This window comes from Ambystoma mexicanum, chromosome 2p (assembly GCF_040938575.1).
Source record: "Ambystoma mexicanum isolate Mex_15411 chromosome 2p, UKY_AmexF1_1, whole genome shotgun sequence".
NCBI lineage: Eukaryota > Metazoa > Chordata > Amphibia > Caudata > Ambystomatidae > Ambystoma > Ambystoma mexicanum.
The window spans coordinates 1,144,447,230-1,144,469,088 of record NC_090923.1 but is presented as its reverse complement, the minus strand read 5'-3'; the positions used below and the strand labels follow the sequence as shown (position 1 = coordinate 1,144,469,088).

Below are 21,859 nucleotides of genomic sequence, written 5' to 3'. Positions count from 1 at the left end.
ACGTGTGAGGAAAACCTTGCCTAGAGCCCTGCCAGTTGATCCCTGCTGCAAAGTCCCTTCCAAGGTCCTGTTTTCAGTCACCAAAACAAGGAAACCACCAACCAGGTTTTTGTCTGCAGATCCTGGAGTTCTCCAGCTGCAAAATCCTCTGTGCTGAGGTACTGTGCTGGCGTGGGTATTTACTTACCTTAAGTCTCTTGTGATTCCTGTGTAGTTTTGGGGTGTTTTTTGTGATTAAGCAGCCTCTCGTCCAGTTCACCCAGGCCCACTGCTGGAATCCTCATAGGGTGTCTTCTGTAAAGCCCCTGGACCCTCAACTAACTCTAAAAGTAAAGTACTTACTTGTTCTAACAGTCTTCCTTAGGTACCCTGACCTTTGCTACTTAAGAACCTATCCTGACCTGCCTGTTGGACACTAGGCCTTAGTGACCCCCCTTCTGCCACTGAGAACACTCATGCTCCAAGAATAAGGGAAAGACTTTTAAAGGATTGGGCCTTATGCCTCGAAAAGAGAATAAGTGTTTACAAGTTTCTTACTTGCAGATTCCAAGATGGCCACGAAGCTTGGTGGGAGGTGAATGGTGCTCTCCCGTCCCACTGGGCCGTAAACAGGCAGTAAAAGACTTTAGGAGCCCTCCCCAGGCTAGCAAACAAGTGAAAAATGGCACCGGGAATTAGAGGTGGCAGAGGGAAATTGCCAGCCCGACCCCCACCCCCTGACATCAGCAGCAGACGCGGATCTAAAGAGACGGCACGCACGCGTTCTGCACTACCTCCAACAGCGCCCAGCAGTGCAGACCCTGCGACGGAGCCAACCGGCCAACACTGCGCTTCATGTAGCGAAGTCAAACACGGGCGGGGGACGGGCCGACACCGGGGGACAGAGGTCCGTCATTGCGAAGCCTGGCTGCCCCCCCTACCGAGCACCAGCGATCACCCCAAGGCAGAGCGAGATTGGCTCCCAGGCGGACCTGGAGGCGCTTAGATGGGAAACGAAAGAGGAGCAGTGGGCCAACGGCCTGACCCAACCCGGAAAGCCCAACAAGCAGAGCTACCCGCCGGGATTGGTGATGCCCCCTAATGGAGGTTGCGGACCTTGCGGTGCCCTGAGGCGCATGCAGAGGACCACAGGAGTAGCGGGCACTTAGCGGGTGAGTGCCCAACCCGGGGGGGCCCGGCATTCCAATAATCTGAGGTCTGAGGCATGTCGGGATGGAGGCGGCCCGCTGTTCTCCCTCACCGCACGGATCCACCGACCCAACAAAGAAGGCAGTGCGCATCAAGCCGGGAATAAGCTAACGTGAGAGCATGGCCCCTGGGACTCTTAGCATAGCAGGGCCACTTCAGTCTACACGGAGAGAGGGGGATGAACTGAGAATCTCACAGGCAGCTTTAGACCAGCCCAGCAGACCGGACCTTAACAGCAGAGGGCCGCTACTACGAAGTGGCCCCAACCAGGAGCAGGGCCTCCGGGAAGGCCAGGACACTAGCGCGCAGCAGCCCCCCTATGCTGTGAGAGGGGAGCAGCCAGGGTAAGCCCTCCCAGACAAGGGGCACCAACGGCGTGGGGAGAAGCCAAACACATACTGCCAACAGCGCACAGCTTCCACACCCAAGAGTAGCACACCACGGAGGTACAGCAGGCCCACGGACAGCGGATGGATCAAAGCTGACAGAGTAGCCGCTCGGAGAGGAGACAGCTTTCACTCAGAAGACACTGGCAGAACTTGGGGAAGAACCTATGCATGAGGAGCAGGACTGACCCGTAACTCCATGCTCAAACAATTTTTCATTGAATTTGGGGACAAGATCACCCCAGCGGTACAGAAGCAAATGGAGGTGCTGCGGGAGGACCTGGCTGAGGGACTACAGGAGATAAAAAGGTAAATTTACAAAAGGGAGGAGAGGGTGGACACGAACGAAAGGGCAATCCAGGAACTCATGGAAGAGGTGAGAAAATCTGACCCACTGTTGGAAACCTTGGCGGCGGCCACCCACAATCTCGAAATACAAACGGAGGATCTTGAAAATAGGTCTAGGAGGTCCAACAATCGCATCAAATGGCTATCAGAAGAGACCCAGGCCCAAGACCTCGCGAAAGTGGTGAAAGATATCTTCATGGGCCTCCTGGACCCCGACGAGGACCTGGAGATAAGATTTGACAGGATCCACAGAGTAGGCCCCCGCCGACACGAACGAGGGGCGAGACCGAGGGATGTTCTGGCCGCCATCCAGGACTACACCATCAAGGAAAAATACTCATCAGGACCAGGACGGATCACACATAACAGAGCTGAAATATTCCTCTACCAAGACCTAGCACAATTCACCCTCATCAAGAGGAGGAGAATGGGCCTGATACTGGCCTTCTTGAGAGAGAGCGAAATATGCTACAGATGGACTTAGCCATTCGTGTACTCTGACTGGCAGGGGAAGCAACAAAGAATAACAACGTACGAACAATGAGAGATCCTTCTGGGCATCGAAGAGGACAGCCATCACCGGCCGTTCCATCGGCCCTACAACAAATTAACCACAGACCATGGGAATGGACAACAGTAAGGCCCAAGAAAGGGGAACACCAACCACACCTCTGGGCCCCACAGCAGGAAAGGAACAAGATGAGAACAAATCAGCCATCAAGTAACCTGAGGTCCTGCTGCTCGATATCTCGTCTGGGGAGGGGGCAATTCCAGTTAAGATAAGTTGAAGTTAAAGCATGGGAGGGAGAGCGGAGGAGGTATTGTGGAAAGGGGATGGGAAATCCCCTACAGGGCGCGTCTGGGGCTACTCAGGGATTCAACTCTCGAGACAAGGATTCGAGGGGGGCTAGTTACCAGTTGAATTCACCCAGACTAGGTGGGGCGGGGTGGGGCAGGGTAGGGGAAGGTTCGGTCAGATGTGAGGCCCGGAACGTAGGGGGCAGGAGAGGATAAAGTGTGGAACCAAAGGGGCAGATCCCGACTAGCTCCGAACAGCAAACAATCAGGAAACAAACACATGCATGACAATGGGTAGCAGCAATCACCTCAAAATTATATCCCTAGATGTCAACGGCCTAAACTCCCCAATCAAAAGGAAAAGGATGCAGAGATACCTTAGAAGGGAACACCCGGACATAATAACATTGCAAGAAACGCATGTTAACACCCAAAATAGAAAGAGAATACACTTCTGGGGGTACACAAGACTCTTTCAAGCTACTCAGCCCAATAAGAAAGATGGGGTACTCCTGGCACTGAAAGATGGGTTGGATCTGGCTCCGAACGGGATAGACGGAGACGATCACGGGAGATACCTAGCAGTAGCCTTGTCAGGGAGAGGGGAAGCCTACACAGTAGCGACTCTGTACGCACCAAATGTCGGCCAAGATGCCTTTGTTCAAAAAGCTTTGGGTAGACTAGAAAAATTTGTGAAAACTCCCATCATTCTAACGGGGGATTTGAACATAGCGTGGGACCCTGCAAAAGACAGAAGCAACAAAATGCTGGGGGCACAGCAGAGACCTTCAGGGGAGTTTAGGGGAACATTCATGATCTGGCCCTGGTAGACACCTGGAGGGAACTGGAGGGGGACAAGGAGGACTATACCTTCTACTCACACGCACATCACTTGACTCCAGGATAGACTATGTATGGCTAGCAACATGCCTACTGGGCCGCATGATAGGGATCACCGTCGGGACAATCATACAGTCTGACCACGTACCCATAACGCTAACCATTAAAAGAAACCGACGCGCAGCTGGCTTGAGGAAGTGGCGATATCCAGCCTCCCTATTTAAAGACGGGCGTCTGGTCGAGGAACCTGCCGCAGAGATCGAGGCATTCTTCGAAACCAACAAAGTCGAAGAAATTACCCCACAGACCAGGTGGGGTGCCTTTAAGGCAACAATCTGGGGGCAGGTCATCGCGATCAAAGCAAGGAGAGACAGGGAACAGAGGTTATAGGAGGCACGCCTAGAGGCTAAACTGAGGGAGATAATGTCCAGGATGGGGACATCCCTGAGCGCAGACATGAAAAGAGAGTACAGAGCCACTAGGGGCCAACTAGACTTAATACAAACAAGGGCAGCGGAACGCAATTTGTTATCCCTGAAGCAAAAATACTATATAAAGGCAAATAAATTGGACTGCTTACTGGCAAGACTGTTGAGGAAGGAAGAAAAAGATAAAACTAGGACATAGAGCAGGAGTTTGTCCAATTTTTCTCCAGGCTATATAGGTCAGACAACCCCCTATCTGCATTATAGGACGCTTACTTAAAAAAGATTGATCTGGTGAGAATAACGGAGGAGGACAGGGAGGCCCTCGAGCAGGATGTAACCAGTGAAATCAGAGCGGCGATTAAAGCCCTATTTATTAATAAATCCCCTGTTCCAGACAGATTCTCTGTCGAATTTTACAAGACTAATCTAACCGAACTGTTCATCCGGGTCGGTATAGACAGCACCCTCACCAAGTCTATGGAGGGGGCAAAGGTGATCCTCATCCCAAAATAAAACAAGGATCACTACCGCCCAATTGCCCTAACCAACGTCAATGTCAAAATCCACACGAAAATCCTGGCGACAAGGCTCAATCAAATTCTCCCTCTGCGTGGTCCAGCCGGATCAGTCGGGTTTTGTCAGGGGCCAACAAACGGGGGATAATGTTAGGAGGATAGTGCACCTAATGGAGAAAGCACACAAAAAGGGAATCCTCGCTCTCCTCATGCCTTAGATGCTCAGAAAGCCTTCAACCAAGTGGAGTGGAGTGGGGATTCCTATTCGCGACCATGGGCAAGATGGGATTTGGTAAAAATGTATGAACAGGGTAAAGGCCAACTACCAGCACCCACTACTCTGGTTGGCCATAAACGGTCAAGTCTCGGACCCAGTAACTGTCCAGCGAGGCACCAAACAGGAGTTCCCGCTGTCTCCTGGTACTCACCCACTTAGAACCCTTTCTAGCTGCAGTAAGAGCTAATAAAGACATAGTGGGAATTACATTTGCCGGCGGAGGCACACAAAATCCTGTCTTCGTAGATGATATGCTCCTATTTCTCACCCAACCAGACCTTTCCCTGGGAGTGGTGAAAAGGGAGGTCCAACAGTTCCGAGTGGTGGCCAGGCTAAAAATAAACATGAACAAGTCGGAGGTCCTGACCCTCACGCTCCCGGACGAGCTAGCACTAGAGCTAAAGACGGGTTCCCCTTACACATGGGTGGAGCACACTATCATCTACCTGGGGATTAAACTGGCCAAGTCTGTGGAGCAACTTTATCAAGCAAACTACCCGCCCTTCCTAGAGAGGCTCAACACCAAGCTGATAGATTGGGGACCGCTATCTAAAACATGGCTAGGACGCATACATTTCCTAAAGATGGTGTTACTCCCTCAATTACTATACTATTTCATGGCCCTCCCAGTTCCTGTATCGCCTACTCTATTCAGAGTCATCCAAAAAATGATGGGCACACTGGTGTGGAATGACAGAACTCCGAGAGTGGCCGCTAGATTCATGAGACTGCCCATCTCACGAGGGGGAATGGGGGAACCAGATTTCAGAGTCTACTTTTTGGCAGCCCATATGAGAGTTATTCGAGACTGGCAAAACGAGGACTGGGGGAAAATATGGCGGCCAATGGACCGAGCAGTAGAAGGGGAAAACTTGGAAGGGATTCTGTGGAAACCCAAAGCGGACAGACCCCACCCCGAAATGCATAGCAGTACCATACTCTCGTTGGTGGGAGACTCATGGGATGAGGCCACGAAGAAAGCACACATTACCACACACCCTCCTCATTCACACCGATATTCGATAACCCACAATTCACCCCGGGACACAAAACCTCTGCCTTCACTGCTGGAGCAGGGGGGATATCTGAAGGTTAGAGACATGATCAAGGGGAAGCAGGTCAAACAATTCGACCAATGTAAGACAGACTTTGCCCTGGGGGAGATGGAGCGATATCGCTGCGTCCAATTGAGGCACTGGTTACTCCACCCCACCATGAAACAAACAGCGACACACCAACTAACTCCCTTTGAAAAATGCCTGAACACAGACCCAGGGGATAGGCGGAAGTGGCGTCAATATATGCACGTTTGAAATCAGATGAAGAGTTGCCCCCAAGGCTCTACATGAAGAGGTGGGAGGCATCCACAGGGCAAACACTAGATGAAACAGAGTGGCCAAAACTGTGGGCATACATACCCAAACTCATGAGATCCCTCCAAATAAGGGAGCTCTGGGTGAAAATGCTTGTCCAGTGGCACCTAACACCTATAAGACTCCATAAAATGTACCCGGGGGAATCGAAACTCTTTTGGAGAGAATGTGACGGGGAAGGAACATGGAGCCACATGTGGTGGGAATGCCCCAAAATAGACAGATATTGGGGGGGCATACAAGAGGCAATAGGGCAAGTACTGGGGGTGAAGGGTGGAGGTAATAGAGGCTTGGCACTGATAGACGGAACCCTGAAGGAACATTATGATGATGGCAGGCGCACTCGTGTTGGCCCAATAATGCAAGTCCAAGGACCCACCACAGGAACATGACTGGGTAGCAAAAATCTGGAACTTTGCAGCGCTGGAGTGGCTCACCTACTCCGTCTAGGGGGAACACAAAAGGTTCCGCACATACTGGTCGAGTTTACTGAGATTTTTGCAGGAGGGGGCGAGGGGAGTATGGTGCCAGAGAAGCATGCACCGCCTGGGCATAGTGGAATAGTTCCTGAGGGGGCTAAGACAAGGGAGTCATCCCCGACGAAGGGGTCGAAGGTTGGGGCGATGTATGGATCCCTGAAAACGTGGAACGGATTGCATCACAGAGGTTCTTCTCGAAGACAGATACCCGTCGAACTGAAGAGGGGGGGGGGGGTTAATGCTACGTTTGATTTGTTGTGGTTAAAAATGCAAATAAAAATGTATGTTTAAAAAATAAAAGTTACTTGCAAAAGAAGTTGGTTGGTAACTGTAATGCTGGGAGTGTACAGTTACAAACGTTCTTACTTACCTTGAATGTGTGTTGCACTATTCTGAAAAGTATATATAAGGTTAAGTTACTCACCTCTGATTTGGTTGTGCCTCTTCCCAAAAGTAATGCTGTTGGTTTCACTTCACTATTCCTGTTAGGATAAATCTTTGAGTGTCCCCAACTGGGTCTTTCTTCTCCTTACATGCTGTCAGCCTGTCCAGAATAAGTCCAATTTATTTTTCCTTTGTTGATTTTCATTCTGCATTTGACACGGTATCAGGAGTCATTTTGAGGTCTAAACTTATCCAAGCAGGCTGCCCGTCCACCCTGAGAGATATCATACTTCTCCAGCATGGGGTCTGGCATGGATTCACATGCTCATGAATATTCCCCGTCGTCAGGCCGGGAATCCTCGGTATAGAAAAAAATCAGTATCAGTTTCGTTTCTGATCTGTCTTTCTTAGTAGTAACCAATCACTGGTCTCTGGGTCATACTGCCCCCAGCCAATGACTCCCCTCTCCCTAAGCCCCGCCTCCGGCAGCCATCCTCAGATTTTTACCGCACGTTCAAGTGTTGGGAGTCCTCGTGCTGTAGCTCTCGAGCTTTTGCTGCGTTTTCGTGCGTTTACACTAGATTTTTCTCATTTTTCGGTTAAATAGAGCCTCAAGCTCCACCGTTTCTACATCCGATCAACGGCGATCCGTTTCGGAGTTTTCTGCGCCGCTCAAGGGTGAAGATTTCGTTGAGTTACGCTTTTGGAGGATTCCAGAAGTTCCGAGGCCTACCCCGGACATGGAACAGGAGATAGGAAGCTCGACGCCCGGGAAGCTGTTCAGGACCTGCCCTGGATGCCAGCTTCAGAATGTTTTCAAGGAGGACGAGCATTCGTTATGCCTCTATCTCCATGAGGACAAGACGCACAAGGAGAAGGACTGTGCGTTTTGTGGGAACATGTCGGAGCGGACCATGAAGGATCGCCACCTCCGTCTCGCCAACTGGCTGGAAGGGAAGAGCCCGTCAGGCGAGAAGAAAAAAAAAGAAGTCAGAGCGGTCTTCTAAGTCCTGTGAGGGTGCCCCGGCGACGGGGGCCCAACAAAAGGCTAAGCACTGCGAGTCCGGGAGCGCCGAACGGTCGGGCTCCTTGGCTGCCAGGCAGGGCGCATCCTCCCCGGCGCCATCAACCACGAGCCAACGCTCTGGCTCGGGTAAGAGGAAGTCTGAGAACCCGGCGAAGCTTCTGGAGAGGCCCCGGTCGATCTGGAAGATTCCGGCAGAGGGGGAGCGAGGATTGGACCCATCCCCCAAGGTGAAGGCCCCAGGCGTCCAGAAGGTGACGATGGCCTTAATTCACCCTGCTAAGACCTCGATTGAGGATGTCGTCGCGGCCCTGGCTCAGCCTGTGGAGGCTACACCAGTGGAGGCGCCCTCAGGATCCAGAGTCTCCCTGCCACCGCGGAGGGAGTCGTCTTTCAGGCCCATTGAGAAGACCCCCACGAAGGCCGTGTTAGAAAAGGTGGGGGAGGGGCTGGTGGCCATCGTGGATACGGACACGACCTCTGAAGAAGAGCTCATCGAAGTCGTGGAAGAGGCCCAGCCCATCGGGAGGGATCCCGACGAGGGCGACGACGAGAGCGACGGTGTCGCCGACAAGGCTCCTCAAGAGCCCTCGTGCCCGTCGTTTCCGGCGCCGCAGGACACCTCGGTGGCCATTTTGTCAGCGATTCAGTCATTATGCTTGAAGATAAGGACAAGGTTGCCCCTTCCCCCGACGGAGGTACCTGAGCCAGACCCGACGGGGGAACCGGAGCCAGGACCTTCAGAGAGTCCACCGCATAAGAGGAGGAGGATGCATCCTACGCCACGTCTCCCACCTCTGCGGCCTGCTCTGCCTTCCCCCCGGTCTACTACCCACAGGGATGACAGGCACGGACACGGCTACGACAGGTATAGATGACGACGGAGGCGACGACGGGACGTGTCCCCCGTCACCCCCTGCTCGGGCGTCCCCGCCCGACGAGATTGGATCCTTTCACGCCATGATTTCCAGGGCATCCGAGCTTTTTCAGCTCTGCCCAGAAGAAAAGAAGAAAGAAGGGTTCCTTTACCAACGGCGCGAGGCTAAAAGGAAGACGGTCCTCGCCGTACCGCTTCTTGATGACATCTGGGATGAGGGGCTCGCCCTCCTCAAGAACCCTACCACGGCGCCAGCAAAGAGGGATCGGTACGAGAAGTAGTACCGGGTCCCCGACGCTGCCCCCTTGTGCCTTCGGGCACAACCTACCCCGGACTCGGTCGTCTCAGCGGCGGCAAAGAAGAAAGCTGGGGGGGCATCGGCCTCAACATCATCTTCCCCGCCGGACGGCGAGGGCAGGAAGTTGGACACGATGGGACGACGGAACATCTCATCCGCAGCGACGACTATCAAGGCGGCCAACGCCCTGGCTATCATAGCCCGCTACGACAGGGAGTTGTGGTTCAAAATGGCCCCTCTGTTAGACTTCCTTCCGGACGCCAAAAGGGCTGAGGCCCTTGAAATCCTACAGGAGGGGGAGATTGCTTCGGACCACGCAATCACGGTGGCAACGGACATCGCCGACACCGGTTTCCGTCAGTTGGGCAACGGTGTTTGCTTGAGACGACGAGGATGGCTCAAGACCACGGATTTCCGCCAGGACGTACAAACCAAGGTTTTGGACATGCCCTTCGACAGGAACAACCTGTTTGGGAAGGCGGTTGATGAGTCCCTTCAGGCCATCAAGACAGACACAGAGACGGCCCGGGCACTGGGAGGGCTCCAACAACGACGGCCGTCCTTTCGGAGCTCCGGAGGCAGACAAGGTGCCTCCAAGGGATCCGGCAGTGGCTCCTCCACTTACCGCCAAGCGGCAAGATCTTCGTCCCAGGAAGCCTACAGGGGATGCGGCAAGTCAGGTGGTGCCTGTCGTCGTCGACAAGGAGGTCAAGGAGGCAAGGCGGCCTCCAAACAAGATTGAACCGACCGTGGGGTCGGGCCCCCGCCGAAGCACCCCGGTGGGAGGCCGGCTGGCGAGGTTCGTCAGCGTGTGGGATTCCATCTCCACCGACCGTTGGGTGTTGGACGCCCTGGCCCAAGGGCACGCCCTCGAGTTTCAGAAGAAGTGCCCTTGCGTTCCACCCGTGGCCAGGAAGGAAAATCATGTCCCTCAACTACTGTTGGAAGTAAGGGCGATGCTCAGGAAGGGTGCCATCGAGCTCGTCCCAAAGAGGCTTCGGGGCTCCGGAGTTTACTCAAGGTACTTCCTCATAAAAAACAAGACAGGAGGATGGCGCCCCATCCTGGACCTACGATGACTGAACAGGTACATCAAGGCACAGAAGTTCCGTATGGTCACCCTCCAGCATGTGCTGGGACAGCTGGAGGAGGGCGATTTCCTTTCGTCGTTGGACTTGGAGGATGCGTACTTCCACATCCCCATTCTAAAAAGACACCGAAAGTTCCTCAGGTTCGTGGTCCAAGGGCGGCACTACCAGTTCAAGGCCCTCCTGTTCGGATTGAAGTCGGCACCCAGGGTGTTCACCAAGTGCCTCGCACCGGTGGCGGCGCGGCTGCGCCTACAGGGGATCCACGTCTACCCCTACCTGGACGACTGGCTCATCCGGGCAAGGACAAGGGAGCTCGCCGTGGAGCACACTGCGAAGACCGTCCAGCTGCTCACGGACCTGGGATTCTCCATCAACTTTCCAAAATCCCACCTGGTTCCGTCGCAAGTCGCCCTGTTTCTGGGAGCCAAGCTCGACACAGTGGCGCGGCTGGCCTCGCCGTCGGAGGAAAGCAACAGGACCATTCTGGGCAAGGTGCAGCGTCTGCTGGCCACGGACATGGCCAGGGTACGATCTATCAAGTCCCTCCTCGGGATGATGTCCTCCTGCATTTATCTGGTGCGCCTTTGCAGGCTTCGGATGAGACCCTTACAGGAGTTCCTCGACGCCCGCTGGATCCAGTCGTCGGGCAGCTTCGAGGACAGGATCCCTCTCAACGAGACGTTCCGTCAGGCGATCCGGTGGTGGGGTACCTGCTCCCATCTGTCGGCGGGCACAGACTTTCAGACTCCAGCTCACCAGGTGACGACGGACACCTCCCTGGGGAGCACACTCCGGAGATCTTCACGCGAGAGGCCTTTGGCTCCCGGAGGAGAAGTCTCTCCACATCAACATCTTGGAGCTCCCTGCAGTGTTCTGGGCCCTCAGGTCCTTTCTTCCGTCCCTCAAGGGCAAGGTGATGAGGATCTTCACCGACAACACCACCACGATGTTCTACATCCGGAAGCAGGGCCGAACCAGGTCCCCGGCCCTATCCAAGGAAGCCCAGGATCTGTGGCATTGGGCCGTCGCCCAAGGGATGTTTCTGGTGCCTCTTCATCTGGCAGGAATAAAAAACACGATGGCCGACTCACTCAGCAGGGAGCTGCGCTCGTGCCACGAGTGGGAACTATGCCAGGATCAAGTGGATCGACTCTTCCGACGATGGGGTGAACCCCAAATCGATCGCTTCGCGACGACGACGAATTCCAAGTGCCGGAGGTTCGCCAGCAGGTTCCCCCAGCCGAGGAGCATGGGTGATGCTTTCTCGTTCCCCTGGGACGGCCTATTTCTTTATGCGTTCCCTCCGCTGCCGTTGCTGCTCCGGCTCATCAACCAGCTCAAGAGGTCCCGGTGCAGGATGATCCTCGTTGCACCGGCGTGGCCGAGGCAGATCTGGTTCCCGGACCTTCTGGACTTGTCAACGTCCGCACCAGTCAAGCTGCCAACGGACACAGACCTTCTCTCCAGAGAAGGAGGCGCCATTCTTCACCATGACCCGGAGTCGCTGAACTTGCAGGCCTGGCTCCTGCAGCACTAGAGTTTGGAGGGTACGACATCCCGGCCGACTGCAGAGAGATTCTTGCAAAGGCCAGGGCGTCCTTGACTCTCAAGTGCTACGGACATAAATGGAAGAGGTTCTCTGTCTGGAGCCGTGCACAGAATATTAACCCTCTGCGGATTACGGCCCCTCAAGTACTGCCGTACCTACTGTCGCTGGCCAAAGCTGGACTGGCTCACGCCTCCATCAAAATACATCTGGCTGCAATCTCCCGATATACCAGGACGACGGGACGGCAGCCTTGTGGTCTCATCGCCTGGTGAAAGAATTCATGAAGGGACTATTCCGATCATTCCCGCCGGTGAAGGCTCCTGCCCCGGCGTGGGAGCTTAATGTGGTCCTGACCAAGCTCATGGGGGCCCCATTCGAGCCTATGCATTCAACGTCTTTGAAGTTCCTGTCATGGAAGACAGCTTTCCTCGTGGCCATCACCTCCGCACGACGAGTGGGAGAGATCCAGGCCCTATCTTGCAAGCCTCCATACTTGACTTTTCATGACAAGAGGGTGGTGCTGAGGACACACCCTTCCTTTATGCCCAAGGTGCCGTCGGACTTCCACCTCAACGATCCCTTGGTGTTGCCAGTTTTCTTCCCGTCGCCTTCGTCGCCGGCTGAGAGGACTTTACACTCGCTGGATGTAGCTAGAGCACTGAAGTTCTACGCGGACCGCACAAAGAGTTTGCGGAAGACGTCACAACTGTTTGTGAACTTTGGGACGGTGAATCAAGGGAAGGCTCTCTCGAAGACTTCCATTTCCAGATGGCTCTCCAGCTGCATCATGCACTGTCACCGGTTGGCAAACCGACAGCTGCCCGGCCGTCCGAGAGCCCATTCAACCAGAGCGATCGCTGCTACCACGGCGTTCCTGTCTGGTGTGCCCCTGCTGGACATCTGCAGGGCTGCGACGTGGAGGCCGACGCACACCTTCACAAGATTCTACTGCGTCGATCGGGACTCCAGGGAGGAGTCCAGGGTCAGCCAAGCAGTGCTGCGCAACCTGTTTGCCTAATGTGAGCCTGGTGTGGAGGTAAGAGTTGCTTAATGTTGAGTTGTTGTATTGCTTAATGTTGAGCCTGTTGCCACCTCCCGTGTTTGTGCATGTGTGTACTGCTATGTATTCTCTTATTCATGAGCATGTGAATCCATGCCAGACCCCATGCTGGAGAAGGAACAAGTTACTTACCTGTAACTGTTGTTCTCCAGCATGGGTCTGGCATGGATTCACATGCGAACCCTCCCGCCTACCCCTCTGCGGCTCTTCACTTGGTCATACTGCCACTTTACGTGCTACCAAATCTGAGGATGGCTGCCGGAGGCGGGGCTTAGGGAGAGGGCAGTCATTGGCTGGGGGCAGTATGAACCAGAGACCAGTGATTGGTTACTACTAAGAAAGACAGATCAGAAACGAAACTGATACTGATTTTTTTCTATAGGACCTGACGACGGGGAATATTCATGAGCATGTGAATCCATGCCAGACCCATGCTGGAGAACAAAAGTTACAGGTAATTAACTTGTTCCATGCTCTACACTTGAATACATCAGTACAAGTCAGATTATCAACAGAGGGCTTACTGTCAACTTCCATCTGTAAATTTCGAGGACTGAAGCAAGGGTGCATACTTGCTTTGGCCCTTTTACATTTTTTTATACATGACATCAAAAATGCATTTGAAAACGTGATTTCTGACTCCCCGAAATTGAATGGTACTCCAATTCGAGCCCTATTATATGCTGATGATTTAGTTCTCATCTGTAAAACCCTGATGGGTCTCCAGAAACTATTAGACTCGGTATCACATTACATTGATGAGAACCATTTAACTGTAAACCTGAAAAAAACAATAATCCTAGCATATATTCCTAAACCATCGGCACATAGTAAATTGTCATGGCCATTGAAAAATGTACGGCTGGAAGTAGTTCCACACGGTTTATAGTCATAATGTCGAAAAAAAAATGTCGACAGACAAAAATGCTGAAAAAAAAATGTCGAAAATAATAATGTCGACATCCTATACTTATAATGTAAAAAGTCATTTTTTCGAAAAAAAATGTCGACATTTTTTTTTGTTGATATTATGACTATAAACCCTTAAAACTATCAACACCTCACCCAACACCCTCCTGCAACCCCCCCACGCCCCCCACCACCACCCTCCCACCCCTCATATGCAACACATACCAATTATATATTTATTTATTTATTTATTTATTCAATAAATAAATAACCAAAAAAAGGATCATTTACTAGGGGGGGTCCCCCCCCAACCCCCCCTCACCCAACACCCCCCTGCCACCCCCCCACACCCCCCCAACCACCCTTTCACCCCTCATACTCAACACATAACAATTATATATTTATTTATTTATTTAGTCAATAATTAAATAAATAAAAATAGTATCATTTAGTATGGGGGGTCCCCCCCAACCCCCCCTCACCCAACACCCCCCCACACCCCCCAACCACCCCTCATACTCAACACATCTTATATATATATATTTATTTATTTATTCATACAATAAATGCAAAATTTCGAAAAAATATCGAAAAATGTCGACATTATTGTTTGTCGACATTATTTTTTTCGACATTTATTTTTCGAAATTTTGACTGTCGACATTTTGACTGTCGACATTATGACTGCACACCGTTCCACACTATACTTACTTGGGGATGATAATCGATGGAGAAAGACATAAAATCACTCACTTGTCAACTCTGGAGCGAAAGTTAATCACAAACATATCTCAAACAAAGCAAATTTAAAAAAAATATGGCAAATTTTCATTAACTTCAGTCCTAACATACTATAATCAAAATGTCAATGCAGGCTTGTTATATGGTATGAAAAGCTAGAGAAAGCTTACCATCCTCCTTCAATAAATTAGAGGGGACATTTTGGAGACAAACTTTACATCTCCCACAATGCACTCCAGTTGCGGGGCTGAGATATGAATTGGGTCTCATCTCGCTCAATGCTTTATATCAATTGCATCTATATGCCCTCTTTAGTAAATGCTTTATTTCAACTGACCTGAATATTGTTCTCAAAGTACTGTCTAACTATGTATTGTTTTCGAGCCACTCCTTTATTAACACCTGGAGAATGTGTATTTATCGAATTCTGATTAAAGCAGATGTCACTGTTAAAGTCTTGGTCAGGGAACAAGATAGAGCCAAATGTAAAATATACTTAGCAGACTGGATTCAGACAAGGAAATTATGTCTAATTATGTCTATCTTACAAGCATTTTGTAGACAACTAATTTGGTGAAAAAACGTTTCGGGTCATGGAACCATATTTATGTAAGACACCGAACGCATTTGTTAGATCTTCCATTTTGCGGTTTAGGCTAAATCTATGGCCGACTCGAGATTTATTAGCTGAGCGGAAGATGATAAAGCAAGATAAGAACGTCTGTCGATTTTGTAGTGATATGACTTTCAAAGAAACACTACCGCACTTGATCATCTTTTGTTCGGCTCTGATATCAGTGAGACAAAAGTTCTTTGGCAAGCATTATAAATATTTTGGCGAAATGGTACCGAATCACAGGTGGCCAGTGATCTTGTCAACTCCTTCCATCAGTATTAGAATTGCAACTTTACATTTTTTGGTGGCACTGGCTCTGGAGAACACCAATGAACTAGAACTGGAGTAGATGCAAACTGTATTTTTTTTCTACATGAGCAGGATTCATTGAGTCAAAGCTATGCTCTTTCTATGGTATTGATGCACACAACTATCAGAATGGTCTGTCAGGAATCTTGCATTTGTGAAAAATAGCATGTTCGGATATAAGTAGGAAGTTATGTGTGCTATCTCAAACACACCATGTGGACATACGATGCCGGTACCGTAGTTCCCGGACCGGCAAACTTACGAGTTGTACTTGCGGGTGCCTTTCTGCCAGCCAGGTCGGACCTTGTGGGCAGAAAGGCACCGCGAACACAGCATGTCAGATCCACCGGCACCGTTCTAAACGGTGCTGGTGCATCCGACCTCCCCATTCCCATTCGGCCCTAGTGGGCCGAATCGGATGGGGAGCATCTTTTTTCCGGCGCCCGCAAATGGGCAATTACCAGGTCCGGCAGGCCCATAATGACCCGGTAATTGCCCATTTGCGGACGCCGGAAAAAATACCAAACTTGTAATGAGGCCCATAGTGTTTCATTTCTTTTGACTATTTGTATTACAATTTCATTTGTACTGATTCTACAGCCCTCTTTCCCTCCTAAAATAAGCCTGGGTGCACTGTCTATGTTACCATGAACTCAGGCGGTACAGCCTTATACTAAGGGCCTCATCACGAGTTTGGCGGTAACCCTTAAATGCGGCGCTAACGCTATTACCGCTGCATTCAAGGGTCTGCCAATTCACGGGTTTGGCAGGATTTACCCCCAGCTTGGAGCTGGGGGAAATCCGCTGCAATTTAGCAGATTTTTGGAGCTATTACCGCCGCACTAAAACCGCCGGCAGTAATCACGCCGAAAATTCCCCATTGGGCCCAGTGGGGAATGGGGAATTCCCAAATTGGCCCAATGGGGAATGGGAACTTACTGTTCCACCAAACCTGTGATCTGGCTCTAATAGCACTAGGGGGTTTGGCGGCAACGCTAATAACCCCAGCGGTAATACCGCCGGGGATAGCACCCAACTCGTGATGAGGCCCTAAGAGTGGAGTCTTGTACTGTCTCAGTTGAATTGTTTTACTAAGCCCTTAGTTGGACTTCAGAAAAACTGTCCTAACAACGTGCAGCTCCAATTGAGAGGAGCAAACTTCTGTTAGTGAGAGAGTTAAAAGGTTCTACCATTTAGCTGCTTTCAAAATGGAAAATAAAGCGGCAGTGAACTCCTAGCCAGAAGTCCAGCGGGAAAAAAGATGTCTCCAGGGAGTCCAGTAAACAACACCAGTGCAGTGTACTAATTAACAGCCCCAGTCCTAAGAACATGGCATACATCACAGTCTTAATGCCAAGCAATGCTTGCAGCAGTTAAGGAGTTCAAGATGTCAGCAGTTTCTGATAACATGGGACAAAACGAAAAAGGTTAATGATGTAGTGATCTGCTGAGAGCAGCCAAGAAAGATTAGTTCATCGACAGGAAGTGAGGTCATAGACTGGGATAGTGATAGTGAAAGTTGGTGACTGGGCTGATTGTGTATAAAAACATTAGACTACAGATTTGTAAGGTTTCATGGAAAATGTGGTGTTTAATGTAGTGCCAAACATACTTTCTCAACTTGTAAATGTAAGTTTCTCGTCTTTGTGTATCAGAGGCTGAAGGAGCAAGCCCGCCAGCTGGATGCCGAGTGGGATAAGCAAAGGAACCTGGCAGCGCGAGCTGGGATGTTTCTAGAAGAAGAAGAGTGTTCCGTGAGGAAGCACCTGAGAAAAGGCTTAGATTCCTACAACCAGCAACTGGCCCGTGAGCAGAAAGCACAGTAAGTATGACCCCTTTTCCCCACAGACACAGCGGCACATCTGCCTGACTTTCAAACAAATAAGAGAACATGCCAGCGCTGAGAATGATTTCACCAGCATGCAATCTTTCTAACGCACCATGAAATGCAAACCTATATTGATGTTCTATGACCAGGCATACATTAAATGTACAGTAATGTCAGCATCAGTGTTTCTTAGCGTTTACATGTAGAACTGCATCTCCAGCTCATGGTATCTTTAGATGTTTCTCCCAGTGTCCAGGCGAGGATCCTGTGCACTTATATTTCCTTTGTAATGTTGCCTTTTCACTTTTTCTGTCTCATTATTACTAGCCTTTTACTTCTTTTTTTCACATAAGTTTTTATTAACATTTTCATTAACAATTTTCAACTCCCCTTCCCTAGAACCCCACCTACCCCCTCTTTGTTTGAGCAGAAGTCCAAGGCAGTCCTCTTTTCACCCTTGTGGGTGTACAGTCCAGAATCCTCATCAGTTTGAAGACCATTCTCCCCTCAGAATTCTTTTCACCCTCACCCCCCACCCTCTTACATAGGGCCCCCTTCCGTTGATGTGTTCCCAGGTCAGATCAGGCCCAACAGTTTAATCTTTCTCGGGCACCATGCTCCTCAGGAGTCTTTCTGTAGGAATTCCAATACCAAGTCCCAATCTGCCACGAATCCCTGATAATCCCCTTGAATGTAGTAGGTTACCCATTCCAGGGCCACAAAGTGCCACACTTTGGCCACCCATTCATGTTCCGTAGGTGATTCCTTCGATGTCCACTGTGCAATCACCAGCGCCCCTGACATCATTAATATCACGCACACCTTTTGTTGTGCTTTCGAGGGTAGGTCTTCTATTGTACCCCCAGGATTGCCATGCTCAGACTACCCTTTCACTTGATCCCCACCATTTCTTCTATAGTGGGTGTGATTTTTTCCAGTATCGTTGAATTCAAGGGCATTCCCACCTCCATTTCCCATCCCCCCCACATTACTTACAACAACCTTTGGGTACCTTCGGGAATAACTTGTGCAATGACATTGGGGTGAGCTGCCACTGGCACATCAGTTCTACCCGTATTTTTTGTAGTTGGACTGATCTGGTTAGTTGGGGCATAATCGCCCATAATTGTGCCCACTCAATTTCCTAGATCTGCCGACACACGGCATCTTCCCATAGCTTTATGTATCATATGTGTCCTGCTTCTTCATTTTGTTTGATGAATTTATAAAAAATTCCCACTATGTTTTTATCCCCAGACTTCTCTAGCAGTAGTTTTTCAAAGGGTGTTGGGGGCCTTATTGCTGCCTTCTTAACTGATGGGTGCAGCAGCCAATGTCTAATTTGTGTGTATCTGAATCACTCTCCCTTATCCAATCAGAAGTCTACTTTACACTGATTAAAACAGAGAGAATTGTGGGTTATGAAATATAGGGGTACATGGTGAAGGAAAGGTGGTGAGACTACTCTGGTCACAAGCTCGTCCCATGAGTCTCCCACTAGTGATCCAATCGAACTGCGGTATAGATTGTGTGGCCTGTCCTTCTTAGGTTTCCAAAGTATTGCTTCGATGTGACCTCCCACGACTGCCCTGTCCATTTGTCTCCACACCCTTCGTCTATCATCTTTCAACCAGTCTCTAATTACCTGATCTGAGCTGCCAAATAGTATGCACGCATATCTGGTTCACCCATCCCTCCCCTCTTTCTCGGCATATGGATTACTTGTCTTGCCACCCAGGGTTTTTTATTATTCCAAATAAAATTCCCTATGTGCCTTTGGACAACTCTGAAGAATGACTTGGGAACATTTGTTGATAACGTCATGAAATAATATAAGATTTTCGGGAGGATGACCATCTTGATTACGTTAATCCTACCTATCCATGATATCCTCAATGGGCCCCATTCTTGTAGCAATTGTCTAATGTTAGCCAGTAGGGGAGGATAGTTTGCTGCAGATAATGAATCGGTATCTTTAGTGATGCTGAACCTCAAATATTTTATCGCCATACTCGCTCAACTGTAATAAAACAGATCTTTAAGCTCCCGTTCTTTCCCTTATGGAATTGTCAAGTTCAGGGCCTCAGATTTATGGGTGTTGATTTGTAACCTTGCTACTGACCTGGATTTAGCCAGTTCCCTATCTAGAGCCCTAATGGACCTTTCTGGGGTGTGTTAGTGTTAATAACATATGATCTGCAAAAGCTCTTACTGTATGGCATTTCCCTCCAAATGGAATACCTACTATGTCTTCGGTTTCACGAATTGTGGCCAAAAGCGGCTCCAGGTGAATCGCGTATAACAGTGGGGAGAGAGAGGACACCCCTGTTTTGTTCCTCTTGTTACCGTTATTGGTCCTGATAGTTGTCCATTTATCATCAAACGGAGGTTGGGATTAGAGTAGTTTGCCTTTACCATTGAGATTATTTTAGCCCCAAACCCCATTTTCTCTATAGTGGCAAACATGAATTGCCCTTCCATCCTGTCGAATGCTTTCTCAGCATCTAGTGCTAACAGAAGAGCTGCACATTCTTAAAACGGCCTTTTCTACTAAGTGTGCTATCCTTGTGGTATTGTCCCCTGTCTTGTCTATCTGCCCTATCTGCCCTGCATAAACCCAGATTGGTCCGTGCCAATGAGTGTCAGAAGGTGATAGTCTAGCATAGTTGCCAGTATTTTTGTGTAGATTTTTGCATCTAAATTAATTAGCGCAATTGGCATATAGAATTTTGAACAGGCTGGGTCTTTACCTAGTTTCGGAAGCAGGACATCCTTGGCTTCTTCCATTGTTGGCATTATTTTCTCTGCTCCCCCAAAATTGTTAATTAGTTTTTTATATTAATAAAGTGTGTTTGGCTCACATGAAACCTTTAACTTTTTCTTTAAAAAAAAAAAGAGAAATCATCCAAACAGCAAGATAACTTGTCATCAGGAGACAATTGCAATTGTATAAATATCAGGCAAAAAATTGAATTTATATGAGTTTAAAACACAAAACCCTCCTCTCTCCACTTTCCTTGAGTAAGAACCACAACACTGTTGCAATTCAGGAATTACTGAGCCCACCGGCCCAAGACAGCTATGAGCCCACCTCGTGGGCACTATCGGAACAGTCAGGTTAGAGGCCCCCTCAACCCCCACTCTTGAACACCAAGTGGAGTTTCAGATAGTTTCACTGGCCAGTCCTCGGAAGATGCCATCAAGAAACTTGGTAAGTGAGATAATCAAGCTCACACTTTCACCACCCACAAGCATGCTCCACCATTCATCAGGAGTTAGCATATTCAAAGTATTCATGGTTTTGCCAAGGAATAACTACTTTTCTCCGTCAGCCCTTGACAGCCCAAGATCAAATGTGGTAAAGACTCTTCAGTCCCTGATCTTTAACAGAACCTACAGGTTACATCAGGATCAGGCCAGTTATTCCTATTTATCAGGATTTCTTTTGTGAGAAGTAGGTTTAGTCTGAACCTCAAGAATTTGGACCGAGTAGCAGTGCAAGGGAACAGTCGTGTGTATTGCGGAACCGGATTCCAGTGTCTGCATTCCACTTTAAACTTGCTATAGGTCTTATACTGTTCCCTTGCTGTGATTGTGTCAACCCAATCACTTCTCCATAACTTAGTTTTAATTGCGCCAGGGTTTTTCAACAGATTGGACTTGGAGAACCCCAAATCCTTCAAGATATATGTGCATGCTGAGGACCAAACTTTCAAGATGGGTTCACTTTTGGCCTCAAGTGCCTCCTCAAAATTACAAATCCTCTCACCGGGGGTTCTAATCTGCACTTCCTAAACAGAGAGATGGTTTTCCACTCCATCGTTGCACACATGGATTTAAGGCCAAACTCATATCTTACAGCAGGCATTGGTGTACATCTATGCAGGTCAAGCACTCTTCGCCAAAACCTCCCTTCCAGTGTCGTCCACCAAGCACGGTCTGTTGCGAAAAAAACCTCTGCACCATAGGTGATAATGGCCATTACCTTAGCTTTATAAAATTCGACCTCTGTAATCAAAGAGAACCTGCCAAATCTTTTTAATATGATCCATGCATGTGCTGCTAGATGTTGTAAATGCTCAATCCCTGACTTACTAATGCAATTTCATCAAATAAAACACATCGCAGTAGGGAATGAGACTAAGAGAACAGGTAGCAAGATTTAAAAGACTTTATATAAAGTTGGCATCAAGAGAACTCTGCTGCCTCGAGAGCGCTCTGGCAAACAATACACTTACATGGAAATATAAAGCAAAACAGCATCATCACTGACGTCACTAACATAGGGTACTACATTAGAACAGGATTGGTTACATAGCTAGGCGGCATATAGCAGTGTAGGCGCTGCTTCTTCTGGATAGGCTGCCCAGTTGGCGGGAGGGTGAACGTCACGAGGTCCAGCTGCCTGTGTCCAGGAGGGGCGAGGGTTAGGTCACGGTGAGATACAATTGACACTAACTAAGCTGGCATGAGAAACTACCACCATACATATAATAAACAACAATCATTGATATACCTTTGAGTAACTCTTGCAAACCTAT

The 21,859-nt window shown here is 49.5% G+C and overlaps 1 protein-coding gene across 2 annotated transcripts in view; it reads left to right on the top strand.

The window, feature by feature from the left end:
• Positions 1 to 21,859, top strand: part of LOC138567240 (RIB43A-like with coiled-coils protein 2) — a 304,620-nt gene that overhangs the window by 262,315 nt on the left and 20,446 nt on the right. For both annotated transcript variants that reach the window (XM_069645237.1, XM_069645239.1), the window contains exon 7: positions 17,146 to 17,312. In XM_069645237.1, the coding sequence (XP_069501338.1) occupies positions 17,146 to 17,312 (167 nt within the window). The remainder of the gene's footprint in view (positions 1 to 17,145; positions 17,313 to 21,859) is intronic.